Source organism: Rana temporaria, chromosome 2, assembly GCF_905171775.1.
Source record: "Rana temporaria chromosome 2, aRanTem1.1, whole genome shotgun sequence".
NCBI classification, from domain to species: Eukaryota; Metazoa; Chordata; class Amphibia; order Anura; family Ranidae; genus Rana; species Rana temporaria.
This window is the reverse complement of record NC_053490.1, coordinates 354,817,521-354,840,480: the sequence shown is the minus strand read 5'-3', so window position 1 is coordinate 354,840,480 and position 22,960 is coordinate 354,817,521. Positions and strand designations below refer to the sequence as shown.

The window sequence follows — 22,960 nt, the reverse complement described above, 5'->3', positions numbered from 1 at the left end:
CCTACTTCCCACCCTTGTGATACATTATTGGTTTGTACTTTGGTGTTTTTTTCCCGTGCACTGGTGGGTTCATACTTTATCTCAAACTGAGGAGCACTGGGAAGGGCGGGGTTTTTAACCTCTTTTTGATTGTGTTTCCTGTCAGGTGGAGCCAGTCATCTCTCAGGGTGCCGTCCTGTAGACTTCCCAGAGAAATACATAGAAGTCACAGGAGTTAATCAAAGGATAAGATACAGGTTAAACGTGCACGATGCACTTTAAATAATATAGGGTGTTAGGAGGGTTCCCCCCCCCCCTTTTGAGAGTGGCAAATAGGGTAATGGGGGTAAGAGAGTGACACTCTCGTCCCCTCATATTAAAAAAAAAGGTCAGTCACTAAAGGATAAGAAATGGGAAATAGGACACTTTAATAGGTGGTGAGGTGATTGTGGGTAGGGGTGTGGTGTGTTTTTTTATTTTCTCCTTGGGAGGGGAAAGGGAACGAAGAAGGTAGAGGTAGAAGAGATGAAAAATCAGGAGGATATAGATGACCCATAATGTTTATGTTATTGTAATGTTGAATTCATTTTAAATGTGATTCTTTTTGTATGCTTGTTGGAAATGTATGTAAATTTATATCTGTTCTTTAAAAAAAAAAGAAAAAATTGAATAAAACCTCTTAAAACAACGAACAGCTTCTTTCCCTCAAATCTCCCTCTCCTGGCTCGTCGGTCTGCCCTATTGGGGGCAGTGCAAGACTTACTGAGTTGCGGGGTAATTTTACCTGTTCCGCAGGACGAGAGGTTTCAGGGATTTTATTTGAATCTATTTGTGGTCCCAAAGGAGGACGAGGTCTGTCCAATCTTGGACCGCAAAGCCCTAAATGACTTTGTGGGAGTATGGAAGTTCCGCATTGGAATCCATTCGCTCGGTGGTGGCTGCGCTCCATCTGGGGGACTTTCTGGCGTCCCCCAGACGCAGCTTCGTTGGCTGCTCCGCAGAGTGGAGGCCAAAGGGATCCCAATGATTTTAATCGCTCCAGATTGGCCCTGGCGTCCTTGGTACGCCTATCTCGTGCACCTGGTGGCGGATGCACCCTGGCGGCTGCCAATGCTGGAGGACCTTCTGTCTCAGGATCCATACTTCATCCTGCTTTACAGTCGCTGGCTTGAACGGCATGGCTATTGAAAGGCAGGTACTAAGGAACCAAGGTCTTTCTGTCTCAGTCATCTCAACCATGCTGAGGGCACGGAAGTCTTCTTCCAGGAAGATCTACCATCGCACCTGGAAGGCCTACATCTTTGTGCGAGGAGATTGGGTGGCGTCCATGGACGTATTCGATTTCCAGCATCCTGCTGTTTTTACAGCGTGGAGTAGATCAGAAAATTTGCCTTAGGCACCATTAAGGACAGATTTCAGCTTTGGCTGGTTCTTTCAGCGGCCTTTGGTGACCCATTGTCTGGTGGGTGCCTTTTGTGCAGGGGGTGCCTCATATATTCTTCCCCATTTTAAACCACCTCTTCCTCCATGGGCTTTGAATCTGGTGCTCTCGGTTCTTCAGGAACCTCCCTTTGAAAACATCAGAGAGATTCTGAATTTATCGGCCTGGTCTTGCAAGTGCCATACTTGGTACTCCATAAGGATAAGGCGGTGCGCCCGCAAGCCTTCCTTTCTTCCAAAGGTAGTATCAGGCCTTCCACCATCACAAGGACATTGTGCTTCCATCCTTGTGTCCTCGACAAGCGCATCCTAGAGAGGTTGCGCTTCATACTTTGGACGTGGTACGTGCCTTGTGGGTGTACCTGTCTGCTACGGCTCCGTTTCGGAGGTCTGATTTGCTCTTTGTAATCAGTGTCTGGTCACAAAAGGGCTGGCGGTCTCGTCGGCCACCATTTCTTGGTGGATCAGGCAGACCGTCATACAGGCCTATATTCCTAAGGGGCGGGCACCCCCCTTTCCCGGTCATGGTACATTCAACCAGGGCAGTTGGTGCTTCCTGGGCTTTCCGACATCAAGCGTCTGTCTCACAGGTGTGCAAAGCGGCGACTTGGTGTTCAGTGCACACCTTCTCCAAATTTTACAAGGTTGATTCATTTCTTCAGATGCTTCCTTTGCTGCAAGGTTTTGCAGGCGGCTGTTTAAAGTTGCACCTCCTCTGTTGAGGAGCTCTGCTTGTTTTTGGGGTGAAGTTGTTTGGTTTTATTGATACTGTTCCCACCCTCGTTTTTTTTACACTGCTTGGGGACGTCCCATATGTCAAGACTTGTGAAGGCTGTGTCCTTCCATGGACGAAAAGAGAAAATAGGATTTTTTTTTTTAGGTTTGTACTGCTTGTTACGAACTGAGGCTGCAGGGCAGAGGGTTATGCCCGAAGGGACCGCCCCCTGGGCGGGGCTGTTCAACTCTGTTAAAGTAACATGTATTTAAATATCTAACATGTTCTGCCTAGTCCTAGGCTGTGTCCGTCCATGGACAACAGAGAAAAGGATTTTAAGGTGAGTACAAAAAATCGCCCCCCCCAATTTTTCAGTTCGATTCCAAGCCTTACCATCTCTACAGCAGACTTAAGCCCGCTGTTGGCTGATTTTGGGGCACAGGAGTGTAAATATACACTCCTGTTACCCACATAAATATGGCTAAACAAGCTTTATCCATATTTCTCTTTTAATTAGAAATCTGCTTTCAGGACTAGTGTATATTGTGTAAGTCGTTTTCTGATTGGTTATCATGAGATAAAGGCTAAAGGTTTGTTTTTGTATTTATCGTATAGCATAATTAAAAAGTGGAAAGCAACTGCGCTATGTGAATAGGTGTGTGTATGGATTAATAAGCTGCAGTTATTACGTCAAACAAACATAAGAAACAGATAGAAAAAAATATAACTGCGCTAAACCAAATTGTAGTGATCTCTGTCGAGAAAACTAAAACGCTACAGTGGGCATAAGCCCAAATGTATAAGAATATATAAATATCGAATACAATAAATGCAAATCAAAATAAATTTCAATGAGTGACCATTTACATAGTGTTTGGGCTTCACAACCCTGACGCCAAAATAAATTAGTGATGCAAAAACACCTCTGGAGTTTCACCAGAAGTGACAATGAAATATTGTGAAAAACACACAAAAAGAAAAGTGAAAAAATTGGCTTGATGAATACTAACATGGAGTTTGAATAGTCACAGGAGCTGAAGAACGGGGGGGAGGTGTGTGTGTGGTGTGTGTGTGTGTGTGTGTGTAAACGCACCTTCCCCGTTCTTCACAGTGGCAATGTCACTGATCGTCCTGTTCCCTGATATAGGGAAAGGCGATCAGTGACGTCACACGTCCAGCCCCGCCCCCCCTAAAGTTAGAAACACATATGAGGTCACACATAACCCCTACAGCGCCCCCTAGTGGTTAAAGCGAGGAGTTCACCCATTTAAAAAAAAAAATAAAATCTCCCCTTAGCTTCCTGCTCGTTCGGGTCTAGGGAATCGGCTATTTATATTAAAATATGTGCAGTACTTACCCGTTTTCGAGCTGCATCTTCTTCCGTCGCTTCCGGGTATGGGTCTTCGGGAGCGGGCGTTCCTTCTTGATTGACATTCTTCCGAGAGGCTTCCGACGGTCGCATCCATCGCGTCACTCGTAGCCGAAAGAAGCCGAACGTCGGTGCGGCTCTATACTGCGCCTGCGCACCGACGTTCGGCTTCTTTCGGAAATCGTGACGCGATGGATGCGACCGTCGGAAGCCTCTCGGAAACCTGTCAATCAAGAAGGAACGCCCATTCCGAAGCCATACCCGGAAGCGACGGAGAGGATGCGTCTCGTAAACGGTAAGTACTGCACATATTTTAAAATAAATAGCCGATTCCCCTAGTAATAACGAGCAGGAATCTAAGGGGGAAAAGTGCCCTCTAAGGGTGAACCCCCGCTTTAACTCCTAAACTGCAATTGTCATTTTCACAGTAAACCATGCATTTTCTGCTGTGAAAATGTCAATGGTCCCAAAAATGTGTCGAAATTGTCCGATGTGTCCGCCATAATGTCGCAGTCACTAAAAAAAATCGCTGATCGCCGCCATTAGTAGTAAAAAAAAAAAAATATTAATTAAAATGCCATAAAACTATCCCCTATTTTGTAAATGCTATACATTTTGCGCAAACCACTTGTTAAACGCATATTGCGTGTTTTTTCCCCCAAAAAATTATGTAGAAGAAAACGTATCGGCCTAAACTGAAAAAAAAAAAAAATGTTTTATATATCTTTTTTGGGGGGTATTTATTATTATAGTAAAAAATATATACAGTATATATTTTTTTTTTTTTTTAAATTGTCCACTATTTTTGTTTATAGTGCAAAAAATAAAAAACACAGAGGTGATCAAATACCACCAGAAGAAATCTCTATTTGTGGGTAATAAAGGACGCCAATTTTGTTTGAGCCACATCGCACGACCGCGCAATTGTCAGTTGAAGCGACGCAGTGCCGTGGTTAAGCATACCATAATTCTTTTCCTTGACATTAGTTAATCTTTCACCAACAATAACAGTTTTTCAGTTCTAGTTCAACTATCTCGTCGTTTAAATCACACTTTGTATAGGTCTAATCGTCTCATATCTTTGTTCTGTTTTCATTACCCTGCTCCCCCACCCTGGTTATCCCCCATTACAAGAAAAAGAATCGTAGAAATTAAAACGTAGAACATAAATATAGAGAGATAAGAAAAAGGGGGGAAAAAAAACTCCATCTCCCCTCCCTCATGTCAATTGTTCCCTATATATAATATAGGGAGTCCAGATTTTGCGATAGTTGTCCTCCTCCTCCTCCTCCCTTATCGTCATTGTGAGATTTTCCATTTGTTGAATTTCTGTTATTTTAGCAAACCATTGTGGTCTAGTAGAGACAGTACTATTCCATGAGCTGGAATACATTGCTTAGGCCTGTCGTAAGTGGATTGTCTCAGTAAAGATTTATTATTATTTTATTTTATTTTTTTGAGGGATATCAACAGCAAAAGGGCAGCAGGATTCTCTCCAAGAGACACATCTCTAATTTATTTAATTATTTTAGATGCCATTTTCCAAAAATCATGTATACCTGGGCATTCCCAAAAGATGTGTTACCACAAGTGCCCACCGATCCTTGACATTGCCAACAAAGATTCGACACCTGTGGGAATATCCGATTCAATACTGCCGGGGTTCTATACCATCTAATCAGAATCGTTATACCCCCCTTCTTGGTATCTAGTTGCGAATGAAGCCTTATTTGTGAACCTGAATATCTTATTTCTTTGCATTTTAGAGAATGTGACCCCCAGATCCCTTTCCCCATGTCTGTATAAAGCCCAGTTTCTTGTGGGGCTTTTGATTCGGGTCAACAGGGTGTACATTTATGATAGTGAATGTCTCACAAAGTCCCCCTTTAGACATAACTTCTCGAACTTGGTAGAGATTTTTCTGTCATTCGCTGTGAAATTGATCGAAGAAAAAGTATTAAGCTACATAGTCTAAATTGGTCCACTCCTCAGAGCATGAATTCTCAATCTCCTCTCTAGACATCACTCGATTATCCTTCAGAAAATTTACCAGTTTATTTCTCCCCCGTCGTTTTAGGTTAGTGAAACCTTGATCTTTTAGGCCTGGCTCACATGCTGGGTTTCCCAGGATTGGGATCATTGGGCTCAGGTGAGTCGAGATAGAGATAGAGAGGTGTGTGTATATATATTATAATATATATAATATATATATATATATATATTATATATATATATTATATTATATATATATATATATATATATATATATATATAGCTTCCCTGTTCTTCACTGTGGCGCGGTCATCGATCGTGTGTGATTCCCTATAAAAGGGAACAATCGATGACAGCCACACCCCCCCTACAGTTGTAAACACACATGAAGTCACACATAACCCCTTCAGTGCCTCCTTGTGGTTAACTCACAAACCAACTGATTTTTCACAGTAAACAATGCATTTTAAATGCATTTTTTGCTGTGAAAATGACAATGGTCCCAACAATGTGTCAAAATTGTCTGAAAGTGTCCGCCATAATGTCGCAGTCACGAAAAAAATCACTGATCGCCACCATTAGTAGTAAAACCTTTTTTTTTTTTTTTTTTATAAAAATGCAATAAAACTATCCCCTTTTTTGTTAACGCTATAAATTTTGCGCAAACCAACTGCTAAACGCTTATTGGCGTTTTTTTTTTTTTTTTTTTTTAACAAAAATAGGTAGAATACGTATCGGCCTAAACTGAGGAAAAAAAATGTTTTATATTTTTGGGGATATTTATTATAGAAAAAAGTAAACAATATTGCATTATTTTCAAATTGTCGCTCTAATTTTCTTTCTCCGTACATCACGGGACACAGAGCAGCATATTCATTACTATGTGGGTTATATGGAGTACCTTCAGGTGATGACACTGGCAATCTCAAACAGGAAGTGCCCCTCCCTATATAACCCCCTCCCATAGGAGGAGTACCTCAGTTTTTTTTCGCCAGTGTCTTAGGTGTTGGTCATGGTTTAGCTTTGCCTCCACATCCTTGGGATCAAGGCAGGCTAACCGGATCTGTCCAACGGCTCAGTGCTAAAGGTAGACAGTATCCGGACCCCAAAGCCATGGGGTTGCGCCATAAAGCTTCTCTTTTTAGAGAGCTGGGCCCAGGACTTAGAACCTTGGGCATCTAAAGCTCCTGTTTTGCCAGGTTGCTATATGGGCCCAGGACAGTGGCTCCTTCATAGGATCCCAGGGCCCTGAAGTGTCTAGACGCCACCCACGGAGATGGGGGAAGATTGGACCTCTTGCTGTGCAAAAGTCCTGCGGCATGGAGCAGGTAAGTATTGGGGAGCCTGCGGAACTTGGTTCTTAGCAGATTCCCTGGAGGGAGGTGCACAGGGGGTCATGCCTGGGTATGCTCTGCATTGGCAAGGAATCACTATGTCTATGGTCAGAGACAGGATGATTCAAATTTTTTTTCCCCCAGTGATAGGTGTCCTCCCTGGTAAGTGTTGTTTAGCTGGGTCTGCTGCGCTAGGTTTGGGAATCTCTGTGAAATACAGGAGCGTGTTTCCCATGCTAAGAGGAGGTCTGTGACCTACCTGAGGGCTTACCTGCCTGGGTGCTGCGCCGCTCCGTCCTCCTCCATGTGCGATGGCCCCCGCCGACGGGCGCGTGCCCGAGATATGAACGATTTATCGCGCATTGGCTGGGGTGGGGGCGCATCCCTGTGGGCGGCGATTTACATATAGGAAGGGGAGGCCCTTCCAGTAGCTGCCAAAAGGCTCCGTGTCTTCCTGAGTTACAGAGGAGGAGGAGGAGGACGCAGAGCGGAGCTCGCTGAGGACACCCAGTGGCGGAAGGAAAGATTACAGTCGTTTTCTAAGAATAGACTGTCAAACCTACAGATAGGTTTCCTTTTCTTTTTTTCAGCAGATGGCTATTGGCAATACTTATTAGGAGACAGAGTATTTTTCTTTTCCTCTTCAAAAAAAAAAAAAAAAAAAGATATATATAAAAAAAGAAAAAAGAAGAAAAAGGGAAAGTTACTTCTGATCTCCCATTCTCAGTTTGGGCGTTGGTCTCTATCGTTCCCAAACCGGCAGATCCCCTTAGCTACGTCTGTGGCTGGGTGATAGCAGGTTGTACCTCGGTATTGTACCATGGCTTCTAGGTCAGAGGGTACAAAGGGTGGGATTCCCCCGCAAAATCCGAGGGCTCAGACACGGCTATGCCGCTGCTCTCCCACAGGACATATCAGGCACGCCCTGATGGGACCTGGGGATCTGGTGCTGGGGCTGGTCCAGTTCAGTCCAACCCCGGCTTTGTCACTGAGAGGGTGCTTGCTGTTCTTTAGGAGAACTAGAGAAAAGAATGGCAAAAAGAATAGCTAAGGCTATATCGGGTAGAAACGGACTAGGTCTCCCTCACCCGAGCAGGAACCCTCAGACTCAGAGGTCCTTTCCCTAGGGGAATTGGATAATCCTGACGTTTTGGACCAGGGTGGTTCAGAGATCGAGGATCCGGATACTGAGGAGTCTAGTTCAACTCCCAAGGGGAATGTTTTGTGGGTTCACGCTTTAACGGACATGGTCCATGAGGCATTTAAGTTACACCCATACCAGAACCTCAAGTATCGGCGGTTTCAGCTTTAGGCTCATTAAGAGCGCCTCAAAGCAACGCAGTTTTTCCGGTCCATCCTCTACTCGAGGATGTCATATTTCAGGATTGGATCAAGCAGATAGTCTTTTTACCACCTAAAAAATTCTCTGTTTTATATCCTATGGAGGAGAAATTCTCCAAAGGTGGGCGCCCCCGGCGGTGGACGCAGCCATCTCCTGTGTGAACAGATCTTTAACTTGCCCTGTAGAAAACTTACAGGTGTTTAAGGATCCGGTTGATTAACGCTTGGAAACATTACTTAAGGCCTCCTTTACTTCAGCAGGGGCGATAGCTCAGCCCGCTGTGGCTGCTATTGGAGTGCCCAAGCATTATCAGATAAGACTAAGCAAATGCTTAAACTGATCCCCTGCCCAACAGGCAGAGAATTTTCGGATATACCCAGGGCTATACGCTTAACGGTGGAATGCTATCAAGGATTCCATCCAGCAGGCGGTCACGTTTATCCTTATTTCTAATCCATATGAGAAGGCTCTTATGGTTGAAGAATTGGGGAGGCTGAGCCCCGCATGCAAAAACTCCTGGTAGGGTTTTCCCTTCCATGGAGGACGTCTCTTCGGAGAAGATCTGATAATATATTCAGACTATATCAAGCGGCAAAAGCACTCTCTTGCCAGTCAAGAAGAAGGCCCAGGGCCCGCATTTAAGCGCCAGCCCTCCCCGGGGCAGGGGCCCTCTATACCAAACAGTATCGACGGCCTCCTGCAAGATCAGGATTTAACAATAAGCCGCAGGGCCAAGCCACGGGGGGCAAGAAGCAGTGGTACCGCAAGCCTGCGAAGCCAGCCCCCAAGTCGGCCTTATGAAAGGGGGGGCGCCCCCCACCCACGATGGTGGGGGGAAGGCTGCGTCTCTTTGCAGAGGTTTGGGGAGGCCAGCATTCCACGACTGTTGGGTTACGGTCTTCCGTGACCACGGGCTACAAACTAGATATTTCTAAAATTCCCTCCTCCTCATTACCAGGAGTCAAGAGTACCAGGCCACCCTGTGAAAAGAGCCAGCATTGATGGCGGCATTGAATCTCTGCTATGCCAGAAAGGTGATGGTAGAAGTACCAGTCTGGGAACCAGGGATTGGGGTTCTACTCCAACCTTGTTTATCATCCCAAGCCCAACGGCGATGTCAGGCCAATCTTGGACTTAAAGGGAGTAAATGCGTACCTAAAGGTCCGCTCATTCCGGATGGAAACTATTCGGTCAGCTGTCGCCGTGCTCCAGAAGGACGACTTCATGGCGTCCATAGACATAAAGGATGCTTACCTTCATGTGCCAATTTTTCAGCCACATCAAGTATTTCTACGCTTCGCGGTGGCTCAGCGTCATTTCCAATTTGTGGCGCTCCCCTTCGGGTTGGCTACGGCCCCCCGGGTATTCACGAAGGTCCTAGCCCCAATCCTAGCCAATCTAAGGACCCAAGGGGTCACGGTCCTGGCTTACCTGGACGACCTCTTGGTCGTAGACCACTCGTCTCCTGGCCTGGAACGAGCAGTGGCCCTCACGGTTCAGTACCTCGAGAGGTTCGGCTGGGTCCTAAATCGAGACAAGTCAGCATTCCTGCCCACAAGGCAGCTGGAATATCTCGGCATGAGATTGGATACAGAACAACAAAAGGTGTTCCTACCCCTATTAAAGGTCAAGGCCATCAAGGAGCTAATACAAATAGTTCTAAGAAAGAAAAGGCCAACTGTTCGCCTATGTATGCGACTACTAGGCAAGATGGTGGCCACATTCGAGGCGGTTCCGTACGCTCCGAGCCACACTCGCATCCTGCAGGCAGCCATCCTGTCAGCATGGAGCAAGAGGCCTCAGGCCTTAGAATTCCTTTGCCACTCTCACCTTGAGTGCGGCAAAGTCTATCTTGGTGGTTTAAACCCTCAGAATCTCCTGAAGGGAAAGACTTTCAGTCCTGTGACCTGGAAGATAGTAACCCACAGACGCCAGCCTGATGGGCTGGGGAACAATTTTGGATGGTTGCACTCGCCAGGGCACTTGGGGCAGCGGCAGAGAAGCAGTTGCCCCATCAATATCTTGGAGCTCAGAGCTGCTCGAACTAGCCCTCAGGGCTTGGACGTCCAAACTACAGGGTTCCCGGTGAGAATACAATCGGACAATGCCACGGCGGTGGCATATATAATCACCAAGGGGGAACCAAGAGTCAAGCCGCTCAGAAAGAAGTGAGCTTGATTTTCTTGTGGACAGAAGCCCATGTGCCCTGCATATCGGCTTATATCATTCCCGGAGTGGACAACCTACAGGCGGACTTCTTAAGTCGCCAGACTCTGTTGCCGGGGGAGTGGTCTCTGCTTCCACAGGTCTTTCAGACACTCTGCCAGAAATGGGGAGTGCCGGACGTGTGGAATATCATGGCATCGAGACTGAACAAGAAGCTAGACAGGTCCATGTCCCGCACAAGGGATCCCAGGGCCTGCGGAACCGATGCGTTAGTTTGCCCTTGGCATCAGTTCAAACTTCTTTATGCATTTCCCCCGCTCCAGTTACTACCCCCGCCTGCTGCGCAGGATCAGGGTGGAGCACATACCAGTTATCCTGTAGCTCCAGCATGGCCCAGAAGGGCATGGTATTCACTAATCCTGAAGATGGTAGTGGGAGACCCTTGGACTCTTCCTCTACGACCAGACCTGCTATCGCAAGGTCCGATCCTCCACCCTGCCTTACGGCATCTAAAATTTGACGCCTGGAAGCTGAATCCCTGATTCTCTGGGGTAGAGGTCTGTCTCAGAAAGTAATCTCTACCTAATCAGAGCCAGGAAACCGGTCTCTAGGGTGATTTATTAAGGGTCTGGAAGGCCTATGTAGGCTGGTGTGAGTCCAAGCGATGGCTTTCTCGCAAATTTTACCATCGATAGAGTATTAAGTTTTCTCCAGCTAGGAGTGGATAGAGGACTGGCATTAAGCACAATCAAGGGACAGATTTCAGCTTTGTCAGTGTGGTTTCAGCGGCCGCTGGCCACCCACTCGCTAGTTAAGACCGTCATTCATGGGGTCTTAAGTATTAATCCTCCAGTTAAATCCCCACTTTGTCCGTGGGATTTAAATCTTGTTCTGTCAAGTTACAGAAACAACCTTTTGAGCCGTTGGCTGAAATTCCTTTGGTTTTACTGACAAGGAAGTTATGTATTTTTGGTTGCCATGGTTTCCGCCAGGAGAGTATCGGAACTGGCAGCCTTATCCTGTAAGGAACCATATCTTATTTTACATAAGGACAAGGTCGTTCTCCGCCCTCATCCTTCCTTCCTACCAAAGGTTATATCCAGTTTTCATCTAAACCAGGATTTGGTATTACCATCCTTCTTTCCCTAAACCTACTCCAAAAAGGAAGGGTTGCTGCTTACCTTGGATATTGTCAGGGCCATGAAAGCCTATCTTAAAGCTACAGAGAAGATCCGGAAAACAGATGTGTTGTTTAATTTTACCGGATGGGCCCAAAAAGGGGCAGGCAGCTGCAAAATCCACCATCTCGAGGTGGATTAAACAGTTATCACTCAGGCCCTACGGCTTGATGGGGTTGCCTCCTCCGTTATCATTAAAGGCTCATTCTACTAGGGCAATGAGGCGCCTCCTGGGCAGCACACCACCAGATCTCTATGGCTCAAGTTTGCAAGGCGGCAAGCTGGTCTTCTGTCCACACGTTTACAAAATTCTACCAGTTGGACGTAAGAAGGAATACTGATACAGCCTTTGGGCAGGCAGTGCTGCGGGCTGCAGTTTGAGACCTCGGATTCCAGGGGCTCCCCTTTGAGTAAAATTTAAAATTATTTTTTTTCTCAACTAAGTTGGATTTATTATGATTTAAGTATATCTCTAAATTAAATCTTTTGTCTTGGGAAGATGTCTCCCTCCCCTCATTGTAAGCATTGCTTTGGGACATCCCACATAGTAATGAATATGCTGCTCTGTGTCCCGTGATGTACGAGAAAGAAAAAGGAGATTTTTAATACAGCTTACCTGTAAAATCCTTTTCTGGAGTACATCACGGGACCACAGAGCTCCCACCTCTCTTATGGGGACCATTTTGGGAGGCATACTGCTTGCTACAAAACTGAGGTACTCCTCCTATGGGAGGGGGTTATATAGGGAGGGGCACTTCCTGTTTGAGATTGCCAGTGTCCATCACCTGAAGGTACTCCATATAACCCACATAGTAATGAATATGCTGCACTGTGTCCCGTGATGTACTCCAAGAAAAGGATTTTTACAGGTAAGCTGTATTAAAAAATCCCTTTTTTGTCTATAGCGCAAAAATAAAAACCGCCAGAGGTGATCAAATACCACCAAAGAAAGCTATTTGTGGGAAAAAAAGGACGCCAATTTTGTTTGGGAGCCATGTCGCACGACCACGCAATTGTCAGTTAAAGCGACGCAGTGCCGAAATCGCAAAAACTGGCCGGGTGCTTAGCTGCCTAAAGGTCCGGTGTCTTAAGGGTTAAGTGTCTTTAACGGATCGGAGAGTGGCGCTTGCCGTCGGTTGTTGCTTCAACTGCCTGTTTTATCGTTGAATCCATGAGTCAGGTTTAAGCCCTCCAAAGGTATCTCAGATGCTGCCTGTTCCATATGTATCCATGGCTTGTCTTTTTGAGCCACACACCAATCCAGTACCCTTGTCAGGTGTAGTGTCTCATGGTAACCGACTGGGTCTGGAAATCCCACCCCACCTTTTTCTTTTGGTAGAGCCAAAATGTCTCTACGGACTACGGCCCATATAAACCTAGCAAACCTTGAACTCAGGTCCCTCAGGAACCCTAAAGCAGGGCTTGACAAATTTGGTTAGAATCTAGGAGCCAACTGAAAAAGTTAGGAGCCAGCTTTTTAAATCAGCTGCCCAGCACTGCATGTCTGGGCTCTTGGGAAATAAGAACTCACCCCACCCCACCCCGTGTAGGCCACCCAAGCCCCCCCCCTTCACTAGCCATTCTACATTTATTTCTCTTATAGGCAGTACCAGTGGGGAATCTGCTAGAGATTATACCCAGGGCGAAGAATTTGGCGCTCCCCCGTTATGGGACAAGTAAAGGCAGGAAAGTGAGAAACTCCCCAGGCCATAGCTGCCTGTCCCCCATGCTCCTCTGGTCCCCCCCCCCATGCTGCTCTGGCCCCCCATATGCTCGGCCATCCAGGCTTCTCTGGTCCCCCATATGCTCATCCCCCCCCCCCATGCTTCTCTGGTCATCCATATGCTCACCCCCCCCATATGCTCATCCCCTATGCTGCTCTGGTCCCCCATATGTTCACCCCCCATGCTGCTCTGGTCCCCATATGCTCACCACCCCATGCTGCTCTCGTCCTCCATATGCTCACCCCTCCATGCTGCTCTTGTCCTTCATATGCTCACCCCCCCCATGCTGCTCTCGTTCTCCATATGCTCATCCCCCCATGCTGTGCTCGTCCTCCATATGCTCACCCCCCCATGCTGCTCTCATCCTCCTTATGCTTCCCCCCCCATGCTGCTCTCATCCTCCATATGCTCCCCCCCCCCCATGATGCTCTGGCCCCCTCTTCCCGCTCACCTCTCCCTGGCTTTACTTGGTTAAGCAGCGCGACTGAATGACTCCTCTGGAGTCGGCACTGAGAAGCTCATACGATCCGGAAGGAGAGCTCAGGGCAGCCACACACAGCTGTGATATAAGCTTCCTCGTCACCCGTTCTACTGCTATTTCCTTCCCCCGCTCTCCATCTAGACTCTCCACGGCAGCAGACAGGATGGAGAGCGGGGGAAGGAAATAGCAGTAGGAACGGGTGACGAGGAAGCTTATATCACAGCTGTGTGCAGCTGCCCTGAGCCCTCCTTCCGGATCGTATGAGCTTCAGTGCCGACTCCCGAGGAGCATGTCATTCAGTCGCGCTTCTTCAGGGAGAGGTGAGCGCTGCGGGGGGAACAGAGGAGCGGAGGTGACCAGAGCAGCATGGGGGGTTTGTGCTGCTTAACTAAGCCAGGGAGAGGTGAGCGCTGGGGGGGGGGGGGGGAACAGAGGACCGGAGGGGACCAGTACATGCCTGCCCAGCTGTCAAACTGGGAAGATGATGTCGGAAGTTGGCAGGCAGCCAGAGCAAGCTGATCATCACAGGACCATCTACCAGAGGGCGCTGATTCGTAAAAAGCGACGGTTTCAATTTTGGCTAGCACAGGCTGAAGTCCGAATACCTACAGTGGGGCCATGTCCCAGCTGCTGCGGTGTAGCCCAGGCGCCAGGACTCAATTTCCAGTTGCCATTGCGACCTGGCACCTGGGTTTTGTCGAGCCCTGCCCTAAAGGGATCCTGATAGGTGGGGTCTGTAGTAGGTATAGCAATCTGGCATTACGTTCATTTTTTATAATGTTAATTCTGCCAAACCAAGTAAAACGTCCTTGTCCAGGTATCCTATATGGGAGTCTGTCCATCTAAATGCAAAGAAGGTCGATAACTGATGTTTCAAGGATGCGTTTATCTCCACACCCATTGCTTCTGATATATTGTAATTTACCTTGAAGTTGGACAGACCCCCATACTTGCATCTCTCAGATAGTAATGAAGGAAGGGATAATACTGGAGAGGTTATGAAAAACAAAATGCACACATAGGCTGTTATCAGCATTTTTGGGCAGTAAAAAACAAAAACAAAACAAGTGCGTTCTCAGCTGTTAAAACGCTTCGAACACTGCTAAATGCTCAAAAACGTCACTCGCCAGCGTTTAACGTTTTTGATCCATTGAAAAAAACTGACCCAAACTGACTGTATTTTATTGGTGCAGAAAAGAACGTAACTGCATGGAACTGCATCTGGTGTGAACTGGCCCTAAATGCTGTTGCCCTTAAACTGTGCTTTATATTTACTTATCATTTTTTGTTTATTGCAGGGCTACTCGGAGTCTCCAGACCTAGAATTTGTTTATGCTGATGCAGACAGATGGGCTGCTGAACTTTCAGGTATGACCATGATGTTCAAAGGCCACTGTTGATATTCATTTAAAAAAGTGTTGATGGTCAGAAAGCTTTCAAGCTTTAGGTGACTTGTATGGGCTTTTGTTTAATCTGGCCATAAACAGACCACATGGAAATGTGCAAGGCATAATTAATTTATTGATATAATGCAGGGCTCTACAAAACCAGGCGACAGGTCGCAATGGCGACTGGAAATTGCACCCTGGCACCTGGATTACACCGCAGCAGTGGTCGGATACTCCCGCGGGCTACGTTGGCTGGCCGATAATTGAGGCTGCTGCTTTGCGGCCTGCTGGAGCGAAATACACACTCCTATTTGCGACCCGGCGCCCTCTGGTGGATGGTGCCTCCTTCACTCTGTATCAGTGGAGCAGAGTCGGACTAAAGCTGCTGGCGCATCCTCCTCTCTGTTTACATCCAGTGAGGAGGAGTCAGAGGGACACATCGCTGTGTGTACACGTCCACGCTTTTTTCTGAGGTCTGTACTGTACATTCTAAGTAAATGGAAATGTGCGGCAGGGAGGGGTGCCTATGCTGATGGGGGGGGGGGGGGTCTGCACCAAGGGGGTGTCTGTACTTCTGGGGTCTGCACGAAGGGGGTGTCTATACTTCTGTGGTCTGTACTAAGGGGGGGGGGGTTTATACTGCGGGGATTGGCACTAAGGGGAATTCTATAATGATGGTGACGTTGTGCGTGGGAGAGAAGCCAAATTACGGGATTGACGGATCCTATGTCCGTATGAGACCATCAACCTGAGCGGCTTTTAGGAGTCCTTTTTTTCCTGGGGATTCGTGAGTTTGCAATTGTTACCAGCTGTAGCCTGTTGTATTCCTGGTTCAGCAGTATTGCACCATGAGTCTTTGGGCTAGATTCAGGTAGCTGCGCTTGATCCTAAGGCGGCGCAGCGTATCGTATTTACGCTACGCCGCCACAACTTACAGGAGCAAGTGCAGTATTCACAAAGCACTTGCTCCGTAAGTTGCGGCGGCGTAGCGCAAATGGGGCCGGCGTAAGCACGCCTAATTCAAATGTGGAAGGGGGGGGCGTGTTTTATGCTAATGTGTGATGACCTGACGTGATTGACGTTTTTACGAACGGCGCATGCGCCGTCTGTGTACATATCCCAGTGTGCATTGCTCCAGAGTATGCCGCAACGACATATTGGTTTCGACGTGAACGTAAATTACGTCCAGCCCTTATTCGCAAACGACGTAAAAAATTCAAAAATCGAAGCGGGAACGACGTCCATACTTAACATTGCGTGCGCCTCATAGAAGCAGGAGCAACGTTGCGCCGAAAAAACCTTACGCAAACGACGTAAAAAACTACCGCCGGGCGCACGTACATGTTTGAATCGGCGTAACTAGGTAATTTGCATACTCTACGCCGAAAACGCCACCTAGCAGCCAGCGCAAGAATGCACCCTAATATACGACGGCGTAAGAGGCTAATGTCGGCGTATCTTGCTTTTTTTTTTTTTTTTTTTTCCACTCAGACTTAACATTCTTGGAGACTTTCTCATGGAAGATGGGCCCCCATCGTCTCCGTAAAAGTTTAGCATCATATGCGGAAAAATAATTCCTTTTTTTTTTCTTTTCTTCTCCTCCTTTTTATGGTTGGTCGGAGAGAAGGATAAATGGTAGGAATACTTGGGAGGTGATATATGCGGGCCGAGGCCCCCCACCAGCCTCCCCTCGCCAGCCCCAACCATAGAGTAGGATCCCCCATAGTGATGCAGTGGAAAACCAAAAAAAAAAAAAAACATCGTTCCCCCCCCCTCCCCACCCTTTTGCCCCCCACCCCACCCTTTTGCCCCCCACCCCACCATCTCGTGACTCCACAGCCCAATCTTTGCTGATTTTGGACCTATTACTACTGGACCTACCTCACATCACTCTCAGATTTTCCGCGAAGCTCCAAGTTTTTTAAAATTCTTTTTAGGTTTCCCATTTGTCCCTGAAACCTATATTGTCCTCCACCCAGTATTTCAACTCCTCCCTCCTATATGTATCCTCAACGGAATCAATCCACTCCCAAACTTGTGGGCTTTCAACTTCCCTCCATTTCTTAGGTATCAACCGTTTGGCTGCATTCAGCAAGTGCGGGGTCAAGGATCTTTTGTATTCTTTTATGGTCTCTTCCCCCCCGTGGAAAAGGACCGCCCATGGGTCTTCTTCTATCTCTTTCTTAGTTATTACCTTAATCAATGTCATAATTTTTTCCCAGTCATTATTTTTTATTTTCGGACAGTCCCACCACAAGTGGGCCATTGTTCCCCTAGCTACACAACCTCGCCAGCATTCCGCTGACTGTCCTTCTCTGTATTTGCTAGTTTTATCTGGGGTAGCGTACCAACCCGTGATACATTTAAAGTTCATCTCAGCGGTCATTACGTCTACTGCCGAGGTATGAGTTAGGTTAATGATTCTTTCTACTGACGTTTTCCCCCTAGGTGTTTCCAATTCTCTTTCCCATTTTTGGATGTATAATAGCGTCTCCGGCTCTTCCACTTTCAACAAAAATGTATAGATTTTAGAGATGTTACCTTTTGAACTATCGGTTATGCAAAGTTGTTCCGCCAGTGTGTACTCCTTCCGTGGGCGCAGGGGTTGCGGTAGACGCTTAATAAATAGGGAAAGCTGTAAATATCGCCACTCGTGCCACATCATGAATTCTACCTTGGATTTTATCTTGTGAAGTGTCATAATTTTACCCTTTTGAATTATGTCCCTTACCTGGGTTCTATTTCTAATCCAATTCCCACCCACCCCTTTTGTCCCTGGTGCAAAATATTCATTATCTTTTAAGTCTATAAGTGGGGAGTTAAATTCCGATCTCAATTGTTTGTGTAATCTATCCCATATCCGTAGTGCGTTAAGTGTGATTGCGTGTGTGGTCGTGTGTAAGGTTCTATATTGCGGTGGGTTCCAAATTATTCTCCCTAGTTGTGCCCTTGCTAGTGCGCATTCAATATTAATCCATCTTTTATCATGATTTTCTTTGGCCCACTCTATTACCTGTGTAAGGACCGTAGCGGTGTAATATTTTCTGATGTCTGGGACCGCCAGTCCACCCTGTTTCTTGTTCTGTTTTAGGACTTGGGAAGAGATCCTATGTTTTTTATTTTTCCAAATGTAATTCATTAACAAAGAATTTAGTATTGTGATGTAGGTCTGTGGCAAAGCTACTGGGACCATTTGGAATTTATATAATATTTTCGGAACCAAGACCATTTTTATGACATTTATCCTTCCAAACCATGAGATTGGTCTGTTGTAAAAAAATTTAATTTCTCGTTCAATTTCATCTAGCACAGGGATGAAGTTTATTCTGTACATTATCTTTAGAGAGTTTGCTAGTTTTATACCCAGGTAGTTTATCTCTTTCTGCCAAGATAAGTTAAACACCTTTTTGAGGCGTCGTTCTTCCTCCTTATAGATATTGACATTCAAGATCTCCGTCTTGGATACATTCATTTTAAAATTAGAAACCTCGCCGTACTGTTTTATATTTGCCATTAAGTTGGGGAGCGTGGTTCTAGGACTACTTATATAGAATAAGATATCGTCTGCAAAAGCGGACAATTTGTGCTCCTCTTCTCCTACTCTTACTCCCCTAATGTCAGGGTTATTCCCAACGATTGCTAGAAGGGGTTCCAGCGATAAGACAGAGGAGAGGGGACAGGGGGCATCCGTGCTTGGTCCCGTTCCTCATCTCGAAGGATGCAGAAAGGGTCCCATTGATTTTGATCCTTGCGCAGGGGTGGTAGTACAATGTTTTGATCCTCCCAATCATCCTCGGACCAATTCCTATAGTTTCTAACGTTTGCATCATGAACCCCCAGTCTACCCTGTCAAACACTTTTTCAGCGTCCACAGACAGGAATAGACCGGGGGACCCATTTTCTTTAATTTGCCGAAGGAGTGCTCTGACACAATTGTCCTTACCCTCCCTGCCAGGTATAAAGCCTACCTGGTCCGGATGGACCAGGGCAGTCATTATCCCCTTCATGCGCTCAGCCAGGATCTTGGCATACAGTTTTGTGTCTGCGTTCAATAATGAAATAGGCCTAAAGCCTGAACAGAGCGTGTTATCTTTTCCCTCTTTTCCTATTACTGTAATAGTTGCTGCAAGAGCATCCCTATTCATTTCGTAGTCTACCCCCAACCCGTTAAAATAGTGACAAAGTCTAGGTATCAGAGTAGTACTAAACTTTTGTAGGTACATGGTCGTAAAGCCGTCTGGCCCTGGGCTTTTCCCTTTAACAGAGTTTAAGGCGCAGCTTATTTCCTCTTCAGTTATAGGTTTGTCCATATTTGCAGTTACGTGGTCATCTATTTTAGGCAAGTTCGCTTTCAGTAGTATTTCCCTTATTTTGGCCTCTTTCTCACCAGGGGTTCCAATTATTTTGTTGCACAGCGTATAGTCCTTCATAATAGGCTCTGAAGACTTCAGCTATGTCGCTTGTTGCATTAACTAAATCCCTGTTCTTCTTTTTTTTTTTTTTTTCAATAAAATTTCTTGTTTTCTTTTTTTGTACCATTCTAGCTAAATACTTGCTGGGTTTATTCCCCCATACATATCTTTCTCTCACAATACTGTTTAATGATTTCTTTGTTTCTTGCTCTGAGAGTGCTCTATATTCATCTCTTTTTAAAGTCAGTTCGTGGAGAATTTCTAACTTTTGACCCTGTGTTTTATGGACTTGTTCCAACTTATAGATTTCTTCCATTATTGATTTTAATTTCCTGGTTCTTTCTTTCTTTTTTCTGGCCCCCTCCGCGATTAAGATCCCTCTTATATAAGCTTTGTGAGCATCCCAGAGGGAGGCCCTTGAGATCCCCTCCGTATCATTCTCCCGTAAGTAGAGATCCAGTTCTTTTTGGACTCTTCCTACTACCTCTTCATCTCCCAATAGGCTTTCATCCAGTCTCCACTCCGGTGGGTTTGTTTTCTGTATGGATGTATTAACTTTTATGGTTATGGGGGCATGGTCTGAGATCGTCGTGATCTCTATTCCAGTTTGTTACCCTCTCTAGAAGTCTATGAGAATGTAGTCTATCCTCGAATACGTCCCGTGCACAGGGGAGTAAAATGTGTAGTCTCGGATTTTGGGGTGTAGGATTCGCCATACATCCACCATTTGGTTATGGAACAATCTTTGTTTTAATTCTTTTAGCTGACCACAATTTGTCCCCTGTGCACAGGACGTGCTATCGAGTACAGGGTTCATACAGGAGTTGAAGTCCCCCATTAGCACCACGTGCCCCGCCTCGAAATCTTTTAAGTTTCTAAGGATTTTGCTTACATATTTGACCGGATTCACATTGGGTGCATAGATATTTGCCAGGGTGTAATCCACACCTCCTAGTTTTCCTTTCAGAAATAGAAATCTTCCTTCGAGGTCTGTCTGTCTGTCCTCCAGTGTGAATCGCATACCTCTCACAAATCCTATTGCGACCCCTCTGGACCGCTTTGATATTGTGTCTCCGTAAAACCATATGGGGTAGCTAGGGGAGTACAGCTTTATGTTGGACTCTAATGTTAAATGGGTCTCCTGCAAGAAGACAACATCTGCCTTATAATGCTTCAATTCACTGAGAACTTTGTCTCTTAGCAGGAGAGTTCAGACCTCTGACGTTGTACGAGAGAAACTTAATTTCTGTCATCTATAGGTGTTAAAAAAACATATTTTTTTTCCTCCCCCCCCCCCCTTTCCTCTCCCTACCTACCTCTCGAGTGAGGAAACAGAGAGGATTGGAGTATTTCTTGTGGAATCAACAAGATAGTCTTTTTTCTGTCTCTTCCACTCTTTCTAAGAGTCCTCCTAGGTCCGTTCTTATCCTATTAATTTCTGTTTTCATGACATTTTCCATCCTCGGCAACATCACATTCATCTCTGCCTTCGTTGGCGGTTGTGTATCCTGGCCTAGCTCTTCTAGTCTGCTATGCTCGTGTTCAGTTTCTAATGTCGTTTCTCCTTTAGAGCGATCCGAGCTGCCTTCCCCCGTTTTTAGTCTCGTTCTTCTTTTTTTCAGTTTTTTTTTACAAGTCCAGGACTTTTGGGGTTCCCCTCTTGGGTCATATACTGCTGTATTGAGCCGACCTAACTCTGCTCAACTGAGCGCCTCACCGATCCTTTAGTCTCTCTCCCGACCCACCGTAGGGCAGCGCAGCTCCGAGGGGATTCCGGGATATCTCGGTAGAAGCCCCGCTGACTCTCACACTGCGTGTCGTCTGCTCAGTCTGCTGCGCAACACTCTGCCGTCCAGTGCAGAGTATTCGCTTAGGGGATCGTGAGGCGGTGAAGACTTCTTCGACGTGGTGCATAGGGACTCGCTCACATGCAGAGTCCCCCAGATATGTCGGGTCTTGGGCGGGGATGAGGCTCCCTCACGGTCCTCGCAGCACCCCAGCCTCTCACGCAGCTGTCTGCTGATGGAAGCGTCGGAGCCTCGGCGAAAACCGCTTGCAGCCATGGAGCTATCCGGCACCTCCCACCCGTCACGTCCTCATCGCGTGTGCGTGGCGTATCTTGATTTCTGAATACAGAAAGAAGATACGCCGGCGCAGCTTTGAATTTACGCGGCGTATCTATGGATACGCCGGCGTAAATCAATGCTGAATCTAGCCCTTTGTTTTTTCTCTGTCTTGTATGAGCTGTGCTGCATAGAGGATCTGACATCTGTGCATGTGAAAGTTGCCAGAATCACAGAATGTTAATTCCACAGAGCAACCTCAAGTCTTTACCAGCAATTGTTTTTTCCTCTCCATAGAGGGTGTGCTGCACGTTTTAGCCACAGCATTCACTGGGACAATTGAATTGTTTTTGTTTGTGCTTCACCATATATGTGTAATGTCCTATCTGGACTAGTATTACACTCCTTGCTGTACACGGTTTCACTACTTAAGTTAATGTTTAGCGCATATTATTCATATATATTCTTGCTACTATTATCGCAACCTCCTTGAAAGTTAGCAGAAAACGGGGTAGATCTCCCTTCATCTGCTCTGGCTCTCATCAGATGAGCCTTCTGAGGGTGAAAAATCTCTCTGGAGATGAGGATCATGTACAGTCTGGGGGCTCAGAGGATTCCTGCTACCTCTCAGTTGCTAAAAACGCAGGTGTAATATTATGCAAAGATGGTGCGTGCCACTTACAGATTGCCTCCTATTGAAGCTTCTAGGTACTTCTTGGGATCTCGGAAATCCCTGCAGGCTGCATGCGCGTTTCCAGTTTATCCCTGGCTGGATAAACTGATGTATCATGACTGGGTTCACCCAGATAAACTGTGTTCTCCTCCTAGGCAGTTTTCCCTCCTTTATCCTATGGTGGAAGGTTTTACCAAGAAATGGGAGGTACCTGCGATAGATGCAGCTATTTCTTGTGCAAACAAAAACCTGACCTGTTCTATAGACAATGAGTAGGGTTTTAAGGATCCAACTGATAAAAAGCAGGAGTCCCTATCGAAAGCCTCCTCTTCCATGGCTGGGGCTGTAGTACAACCTGCAGTTGCAGTTATTGGTGTATGTCAGTTCCTCCAGGAACAAATGAAGATGATTAGCCTCCTCCCTACAGAGGAGATTGAGGTTAATGAGGACCTTCCTAAGGCCTTGTGTTTTGCGATTGATGCGATTTATGGACTCTGTTCAGCAAGCATCCCGCTTGAATCTCCTGCAGGTACACATGCGCAGGTCCCTTTGGTTAAAACATTGGGAAGCTGAGGTTTCTTGCAAGAAATACTTGGCAGCGTTCCCCTTTGGGGGAGGACGCCTGTTTGGGGATGACTTGGATAAATACATCCAAAAGATTACCGGAGGCAAGTCTACTCTGTTGCCGGTTAAAAAGAGTAAAC

The 22,960-nt window shown here is 46.3% G+C and overlaps 1 protein-coding gene across 2 annotated transcripts in view; it reads left to right on the top strand.

Moving 5' to 3' along the window:
* Positions 1 to 22,960, top strand: part of STRIP1 (striatin interacting protein 1) — a 788,574-nt gene that overhangs the window by 117,529 nt on the left and 648,085 nt on the right. For both annotated transcript variants that reach the window (XR_005747039.1, XM_040337599.1), the window contains exon 2: positions 15,019 to 15,088. Coding sequence is in view for 1 of the 2 variants with exons in the window: in XM_040337599.1 (XP_040193533.1) it covers positions 15,019 to 15,088 (70 nt within the window). In the remaining variant the exon portion in view is untranslated. The remainder of the gene's footprint in view (positions 1 to 15,018; positions 15,089 to 22,960) is intronic.